This window comes from Oncorhynchus mykiss, chromosome 2 (assembly GCF_013265735.2).
Source record: "Oncorhynchus mykiss isolate Arlee chromosome 2, USDA_OmykA_1.1, whole genome shotgun sequence".
Lineage (NCBI taxonomy): Eukaryota > Metazoa > Chordata > Actinopteri > Salmoniformes > Salmonidae > Oncorhynchus > Oncorhynchus mykiss.
The window spans coordinates 58,103,877-58,112,463 of record NC_048566.1 but is presented as its reverse complement, the minus strand read 5'-3'; the positions used below and the strand labels follow the sequence as shown (position 1 = coordinate 58,112,463).

The 8,587-nt window shown below is 43.9% G+C and overlaps 2 protein-coding genes across 6 annotated transcripts in view; both read right to left on the bottom strand.

Annotated features, from left to right (window-relative positions):
• Positions 1 to 1,283: 1,283 nt before the first annotated feature.
• Positions 1,284 to 2,341, bottom strand: LOC110492604 (gamma-crystallin M2-like). The gene is made up of 3 exons (XM_021567035.2): positions 2,250 to 2,341; positions 1,808 to 2,047; positions 1,284 to 1,629 (listed from the first exon to the last, which is right to left on the bottom strand). Exons 1-3 carry the CDS (start codon positions 2,280 to 2,282, stop codon positions 1,345 to 1,347), a joined length of 558 nt encoding a protein of 185 aa, XP_021422710.1. The 5' UTR covers positions 2,283 to 2,341; the 3' UTR covers positions 1,284 to 1,344.
• Positions 2,342 to 3,020: 679 nt separating this feature from the next.
• LOC110492579 (protein tyrosine phosphatase receptor type J) overlaps positions 3,021 to 8,587 on the bottom strand; it is a 69,106-nt gene continuing 63,539 nt past the window's right edge. For 4 of the 5 annotated variants that reach the window (XM_021566992.2, XM_021567000.2, XM_021567008.2 and 1 more), the window contains 5 exons: positions 7,787 to 7,921; positions 6,117 to 6,233; positions 5,465 to 5,625; positions 4,940 to 5,075; positions 3,021 to 4,740 (listed from right to left, as the gene is read on the bottom strand). In XM_021566992.2, the coding sequence (XP_021422667.2) occupies positions 4,582 to 4,740; positions 4,940 to 5,075; positions 5,465 to 5,625; positions 6,117 to 6,233; positions 7,787 to 7,921 (708 nt within the window). In that variant the 3' untranslated portion in view covers positions 3,021 to 4,581. Of the gene's footprint in view, positions 4,741 to 4,939; positions 5,076 to 5,464; positions 5,626 to 6,116; positions 6,234 to 7,786; positions 7,922 to 8,587 lie in introns of those variants that run through there. The other variant, XR_005037372.1, reaches the window with a different exon arrangement.

The window sequence follows — 8,587 nt, the reverse complement described above, 5'->3', positions numbered from 1 at the left end:
GCACAGCTGGGGGAAAGAGGGGGAGAAAAGGTAACCTAACAACGACCAGCAGAGGGAGACAGGGTGAAGGGAAAGGACAGAAACAAGACACAACATGACAGTACATGACAACTGTTCTTTGATGAGGAGTCTCTCCCTTCTCATATAAAGTTAGGATTAATGAGATACCTTGTTGTGTCATAAATGTAAACGATTTGGTCACGTGTCAGGTGTGTGCAGAAGGGAAGAGTACCGTATGCCAGGTGAAGTGAAATGCGGCAACTGTGGAGGTGAACATGAGCCCCCGGATTCCTGGAATGCCCCGTTAGGGTGAGGGAGAATGAGGTGTCCAGAGTAAGGAGCGTCCAGCGTGTGCCTCATCATGTTCATGTTTTTTTTTTTCCTGACTCCATTTCTGCCTCTGTTTTTCCCTGCCTCCCTTTGGATAGTGGAGGCTTTTATATTTACTGATAATAGCAAGTGGCTTTACAGCCCACTGAGGGCCCAGAGAGAGGTATTGGCTACCTCTTGGGAACTCTTCACAGACATCTCATTTTGTAGGAGATTTGCAATGCGACATGTCGGGCCGCCCCTCATATGTTTATGAGGTTTTACTGAATGGAATCGCTGCACCTTCGTTAGCGCATTCTATCCTCAGTGTCGGAGCCTCTGCGGGGTAATGCAGTTGGGATTACCCTGGGTTCTGGGAGAGCCTATCTGAGATATGGGAGTTGGCAAAGATTCCCCACATGTGATACGTCAACATCAGTATTTGAAAGAGAACTTAAGGTTACTTTTGTAACCACGGGTTCTCTGATAATGAGTGAGACATATCACCGCATTTCTCTGCTCGCGAGGAATCGAGGCATGCTTGAGATTGACCAGAGGGCGGGGGCGAGTGGCGCCTTATAAGGAGGGAGGGCTCATCTCATTCGCCACTTGACCTGTCTGCCTCCTGTGATTAGTTCTTCATAGTGAACCGCCTTCAGCGAATCCCCATATGTGATACGTCTCACTCATATAATCAGAGAACCGGGGTAACGAAAGTGACCTTTAAGATATTGTTTCACAGACACTGGAATCATTATTGTAAAATGCATTTTTTTGTGTGTGTGAAAAGACACTGGAAATTAGACTTTAGGAACAGTAAAATAAACCACATTTGGATTTTTGTATTATTGTTTAGTGTTTTATGTATTCCTTGGGTCAATAAGAATGGGTAGGTATATGACATATTTGCATGTTTTCAGTATGGCCTGTCAAGGGGTTTGGCTAAAGGGTAAAATAGATATATGCAAGAGTTCTTTTTATTTTTATATACATTTTATTCAATGGCTTCTCTTCTTTACATTAGTAAAGCAATATCTAGTAACAGGACTCATTGATACGCCTCATGCTCATGGACCTCATGCCCATAGAGCCCGTGCTCATCTGATTGAAGTTTCTGTACTCTCCAGGCCTCATGTACATCATCCTGCCTCTGTACTGGGGCTGCTCGTACATGAGCCAGTGGCCGTCCATCACGTTGCAGGACATGCAGTTGTTCATGCGGTACCGACCCATGATGTCGTCACAGTCGTCCATCATCTCGTGCATCTGACCTCCGAAGTTCTCCCTCTCGTAGATCCTCATCCTGTAAGATCCTCTGTGCTGTAACGTGACGAAACGACATGTTTTACTGAGAAATCTGCACAGCTCAGGAACTTCCCGACAAAAATGTGTAACGCAGCGTCGTAGATTGTAAACATATAGAGGGAATGGACACAGGTGTACGTTTCTCTGAAATCAACGGCATAAAATGCTACAAACGAAATGTTATTGGGTTTACCATGGGGATCATGCGGCAGGATCTGATGTCGTTCATTCCCATCATGCGCTGGTAGTCAGAGTACTCTCCCCTCTTCATGAACCACTGGTTTCCCATGTAGTTGGGGCGGTCGTAGACCATGAAGCAGCCGCTCTCAACCCTGCAGGACTGGCAGCGGCTCAGGTAGGAGGACATGTCGGGGCAGTCGCTCATGCACTCATGGGAACGACCCTGGAAGTTCCTGTCCTCGTAGAAGGTGATCTGAAAATAAGCAGGAATCCTTTTTATGAACCATTCAAACGTACAAAAAAAAAAGATTTGCTACGTTCTGGGCCCTGCCCAATCCCGCTAGTAATCAGGTTTCTGCAATTATGGTTGCCTTGTGCTCTGACACTAGAGTACAAGACAGCTCTTAGTCTAACAATCTAGGAAAATGTATATTTATATATGCACTAAAATATACTTTGCTGTTCATGTTCATGCCGGTGGAGGTCATTTTGTCTCTCTGTGCTGCTGCTGCTGCTGCTCTTGATGTGGAACTGATATCCTACCTGTTTAAAACCTTTCTTTTTATACCTGTGGCCACATTGTACTAACCCCTGACTCAGCAACATGGCCTAGAGGCCCCCAGAGCACTGAGGTTTGTCTGGGGACATGGCTCCATCAAAATAACTTTAAAAAGCTGTTTCTCTCTGAACAAAGTAACAATGACCCTTTGTGAAAGGCTCAACAATAAACAGTCCTCCCCTCATCCCGTTTTCAGCCGACGATCATGAGGCATTTGCAAAATGATAACTTTCTAGTGCTTACCTCAAAGAATTCAACGCAGACTAACTACCGTGTTTGCCAAATGATACAGTTTGTTGCTCGTTTTCAATGAACCTTTAACTGAAGTATTTGACCCCAGTTAGTGTGGCCTAATTGAACAAAAGCTTGGGCCGTTGTCTCAGTCAACGCCATGGACATGGTGGGCATATGGTGGAACAGAGAAGCTGACACTTGTAGAGAGAAAAGAGTGCAACATCTTTAATCCCAGGATGGACAGACGGAAGGATACAAATAGAACACCTCGACCTTTTCGTCCTCTGCATTGTACCAGCGAGCGTCACATAGTGTATCACACCGCAATTGTAACACAATTCCTACACCACTCCATAAAACGTCCTAAAACTCTGAGGAAGAGTATTTGCGGAGTCAGCCATGTGCATTGTGGCACAAAGACAGTACAACAGTATCAGGAGAGTGGCTTTAATTTCAACCACAGCTGATCTGTAAATCTATGACCTATATCCAGAAACATCCCTTATTCCCAAGCCATTTATAGATATTTGTGTCGTTTTGACCAGAAGAATCCACCAAGCATATCACTATCGGAAAAGCTAGGTAGAGCCACTACCATGTTGCTTTTACCAATCCAATTATTTCTGATCTAGGGAGTAGAGGTTGTTTCTGGACAGGGCCCATGAATTCATGTATATATATATATAACCACATATTTCCAAAAAGTGCAAATTGCCTCATGGAAAACTGCCGCCCCAATGACTGCAAACCTTTTCCTGCTCCTATGATAGAAACATCACCAATAGACATTAAGCAAAGCATTACACGAGCCCCTTTCTATAGAACATACAGTAGGTCAACAAACAGCAGTAGGGGAGCATTTCATAATGCGTATCCCATGAGTCTTTGAGGGTGAGAGATGAGCTGAGTTTACAGACGGAAGTTTTGTGAATGGTGATTTCGTATTTGAATGGTGATTTCGTATTGCACAAAGTGGGTTTCAACAGTCAGGAAGGCCACAGGCTCCCACAGCGGTTTCTCAATCACTTCTCATGATCACCTCAAGAATATGTAGACCAGCCTTAGACAGCTATAGGAGAATTTAAAAAGCGACAGTGTAAAAACGTAAATGCATCCAGTGCTTTACGCAGAACAGCGCTTAAAAACACTAAAGGTTCTCACGAAACTCCTCGTTTTAAACTCGTTGAGATATCCAAATTCTCTGGAGTGAAAGTGTAACATTTGACTTCACATATATAATACTAAATCATATTTGTATAGGCCTATTGCCAGGAGTAGTTCTCTTCTCCTCCTCTAAAACAGTATATTGTGCTTGTCCAGACATTGTACATGAAGAAAAATATAATTGCACCACCTAGTGGAAACTCTTGGGAGAGCACGTCAAGGCTCAGAAGAGAGGAGAGTTTTTTTTTTTTTAAATGGTTGTATAATTGTTATGTTGGGTGCTAATCCCTACCTAAAGATGGAGATATCTGGCAAACACAACATTGGGCCCATTTAACAATACACAGGATCTGCATTTAATTTGATATTAATATACATATATATATGTATTGTATTCATTTACATCTCACACAGTATAACCACACATCCTTTCACATATATTACCTGAGCAAGTATTCTTAACATATTGACAATACTACAACAATCACAATAAGAGAGCAAGCAGACATTCAAAGTATCAGCAATATAAAAATATGGAAATATAAGAATTACATCTCTAAAATATAATTGTACACATTCCATTGTTGGTCTTTGGATGAAAATTGTGCGTCTGTTCCTCTGAACAGTTACCTCCCTTGTTATTTTTCCTACTTCCACAACGTGTTTACCAAATAAATACTACAAAAAACTAGATCAATAAATACAGTGTGTCTATGAAAAAACGTTCCCTTTTCTAAGCTCGTCTCTACAGGCCTGTCTGGCTGATACTGGAGGAGGGGAGTGGAGGACGACTGGGGAGGAATAGAGAGAGGAACGAGAGGACCAGAGGCCTACGCGTGGTGGTAGCCATTCTTTGATGTATCCTTCCTGGGTTCTACGTTCTCGTAGATGGTGAGCGCAGCCGTGTTCTGGTAGATTAAATCCACGTTGGTTCCAGTTCTGGATCGGATGATGTCCATGGCACACTGGTTTAGAAACACATACTGCTCCTGTAAGACAATCACACAATGTACTACAATTAGGATGAAGCCAACTTGACCGTTCAGATGTCAATACATTTTCACCTAGTGACCCCATAAGCAGGCGGAGCATAACTTCCACTTTTAACCACAGTGACGTATTGTACAGTAGGCCTGTATTAAACCCAGAAACATGCTGAAATGTAGACCGGTGTGGGCAGTGACTGACCTCTGTCTGCACCATGAGGGGCCGGTGCATGCGCAGGTCGTGGATGGTACCGTACACGTCCACCATACTCTCCCTCTCTATCTGGAAGATCAGCCGGTCGATGGCTATGAAGGTGCCTGTCCGTCCCACACCCGCGCTGAGTGGAGAGAGAGAGAGAGAGAGAGAGGGGAGAGAGCGAGCAAGAGGGAGAGAGAGGAGAGAGCGCAAGAGGGAGGAGAGAGAGAGAACGAGCAAGAGGGAGAGAGGAGAGAGCGCAAGAGGGAGGAGAGAGAGAACGAGAGAGAGAGGAGAGAGAGAGAGCAAGCGAAAGGGAGAGAGAGGAGAGAGAGAGGAGAGAGAGAGAGAAAGAGCGGAGAGAGAACTAATGTTAATTTACTTTTTAAACCAATAATGCTTCTTTAGGTTAACTAAGATAAACAGTGTGTGTGTGTGTGTGTGTGTGTGTGTGTGTGTGTGTGTGTGTGTGTGTGTGTGTGTGTGTGTGTGTGTGTGTGTGTGTGTGTGTGTGTGTGTGTGTGTGTGTACCTGCAGTGGACGACGGTGGGGGAGTGGCGTGAGTACTGGTCCATGTGTTCTCGGACCAGGTGTCTGAAGTTGATGAGCAGCTCGGTGGTCTCGGGGACGCCGTGGTCCGGCCAGGCTGTGAAGTGGAAGTGACGTACTGAGCGTGTCTCAACCGTCTTCACCTGTCAGCCAATCACAAACACAGGGACACTTACCGATAAGCACTAAGGAATGCATGACATGTAATGAATGACCCCTTCAAGGATCTGATTAACAGAGTAGTAGTTGAATCAGAAAACATCTGCTAAAATTCCTTTAAAAAAAACTTTTTTTTAATGTAACTAGGCAAGTCAGTTAAGAAAAATTCTTATATACAATGACGATCTACACCGCCCAGACCTGGACGACGCTGGGCCAATTGTGCGCCGCCCTATGGGACTCGCAATTACGGCTGGATGTGATACAGCCTGGAAATCGAACCAGGGACTGTAGTGACACCTCTAGCACTGAGATGCAGTGCCTTAGACTGCTGCACCACTCGAGAATGAATGGAACGGAGTCGAACATTCTCATATGTTTGATACCGTTCCATTTATTCCATTCCAGCCATAACAAGGAGCCTGTCCTCCTATAGCTCTTCGCACCAGCCTCCTCTGTTATCCCAGCAACTTACATTTTTTACGTCAAAGTCCCTGATGGTCCAGTCTTCTAGGGGGATCTCAGAGGTGGTTGTCACGGTGATATTCTCAAAGTGCTTGGTCTCAGATGGATAGTATTCCTCACATTTGACCTTAGCGGAGAGAGGTGGGTGGGTGAGAGACAGGTGTGCTGTTATGAATTGTGGTAGCTTAGTGTGAGGACATGTGGGTCAGGACTTATTTCCATAGAGTTAGATAGAGGACTCATCTTTGTATCTGTGCCATTTAGGCGTCTGTGACAGCATGGGCAGTGCCATTGAGGCTATCCCCATGTTAAAGTAGTACATTTTCTTCTTTTTTTGTGTTTGAAAAAAGCGCAACACTAATATTGGTGATTTACCTCTTCCTGCGAGTCCTAAATCAAATTGTGTGTGTCATTAATTTATTGTGGTCACTAGATGATAGTGATATTGCTTAAAGCCATTTACTAACCAAAGGCAACCCAATTTTGAAGAAAACAACAATGCTCTCTGTTTTTTCATCTAGTTGTTCAGTACAGTTCCACACATATTTTTTTTTCATACTGAAAGCAGCCCTTGATAATTGATGATTGCACAGGTGTGTGGGTTTGGCACTTAGTGAGAGTGAGGTGGACAGGTTAGCCTTTCGGACTGGTGGCCTGCCAGTGTTTGTTAGTGTAAATACTCTTGTTTTGGCATGCCTTTTGCCATTTCTGTGTAAATATTTTCATTTTGGTCACCGTCCTAGCTTGGGCTTGACGACTGGCGTCGAGACCGATCCGGCCCTGAATCGGGTAGTGTGCTGTTGTGTGTGTGTGTGTGTGTGTGTGTTAGAATTGTTTTTATTCAACCAGGAAATTCTCATCGAGACACCATACCTGTCCGAGAAGGCAACAGCAGTCAGTACAACATTACAAAGTAGAAAACGTACAGTACAATCAACACAGCAACACGTCATCAAGCCGATCTGAGCCCGATTTCCCAAAAGCATCTCAAGGCTCTGTTCATCATTAGAACCATAGGTTGTATATGAACACATGCAGTACCAATGTAGTTGTCTGCACATGTAAATCAAGGTCCAGCCCACCATTTGATACAAGGTGCAATGGTGGGTGAGCGACTTGGCATTTGTGACAAAGCGCAAAGTTGCGTGCTAGACTGAGTCCAGTCTCTGTAGCAACGAGGAGACTGCATGCATGTGCACCATAATCAATTACTGAAAGAAACATGGCTTAAACAAGCTTCTGTCTTGCCTCAAACGGAAACAAGCCCTGTTGTAAAAAAAAATACATAATTCAGCTTAAGCTTCCTCACAAGATTATCCTTGTGAACTTTGTAGACAGCTTCTGGTCCCAATGTATTTGTAGGGTGACACCTTTTAAATGGAGGTGCCCCCAGACGTGAAAGGGCTAACCTTCTCTGACTGAGATCCGGCTACGGTGGAATTCCTACATTTCATTTTTGGTGCATTCAAGACTAGCTTGACACCATATAGAGAGGTCTGCAGTGACTCAAAGGCAGCCAGGAGCGCTTCAACAACCTCAACCAGAGAAGGAGCATTGGAGTAGATGACTATATATTCTGCATACAGACGCAGCATGGCTGGTTTTACATTCCCTTTCCAACACACTAAATGTGTGTGCATGTGCACGCGTTCGTGTGCGTGTGTGTGTGTGTGTACTCACTCGTCCCTGTTCGTTACAGCGTGTCAACATGACCAGAGTCTGGACGTTCTTCTCCCAGATCATCCTCCAGAACTCGTTGACAGTGCCGGGCAAAGGACCCTGGGCCGCAATAAACTCCTTCCTGGAGTTGTAACCCTGGCAGTGGGGACATATTGACCCAGAACGTAAGCATCTACAACAAGCATTATCGAACGTTCGTACATATTTTAATTCCGACTCTGTACATCCTGGTAATGTGAGACGGATGTGATATAAGAGATGAAATACTTCTATAACCTGAAAATAAAGACTTATATCTGAGTGTTAATATAAGTTACAGTGCCATGCAAAAGTATTCATCCACCTTGGCATTTTCCCTATTTTGTTGCATTACAACTTGTATTTTAAATGGATTTCTATTTGGATTTCATGTAATGGACAAACACAAAATAGGCCCAATTGGTGAAGTGAAAAGAAAAAAAAAAAAATAGTTTAAAAAATATATTAAATTTCTTTTTTTTAAATGGAAAAGTGGTGCGTGCGTATATATTCATCCCCTTTGCTATGAAGCCCCTCAATAAGATCTGATGCAACCAATTACCTTCAGAAGTCACATAATTAGTTAAATAAAGTCCATCTGTGTGCAATCTAAGTGTCTAATGATCTCAGTATATTTACACCAGTTCTGAACGGCCCCAGAGTCTGCAACACCACTAAGCAAGGGGCACCACCAAGCAAGCGGCACCATGAAGACCAAGGAGCTTTCCAAACAGGTCAGGGACAAAGTTAGGGAGAAGTACACATCAGGGTTGGGTTATAAAA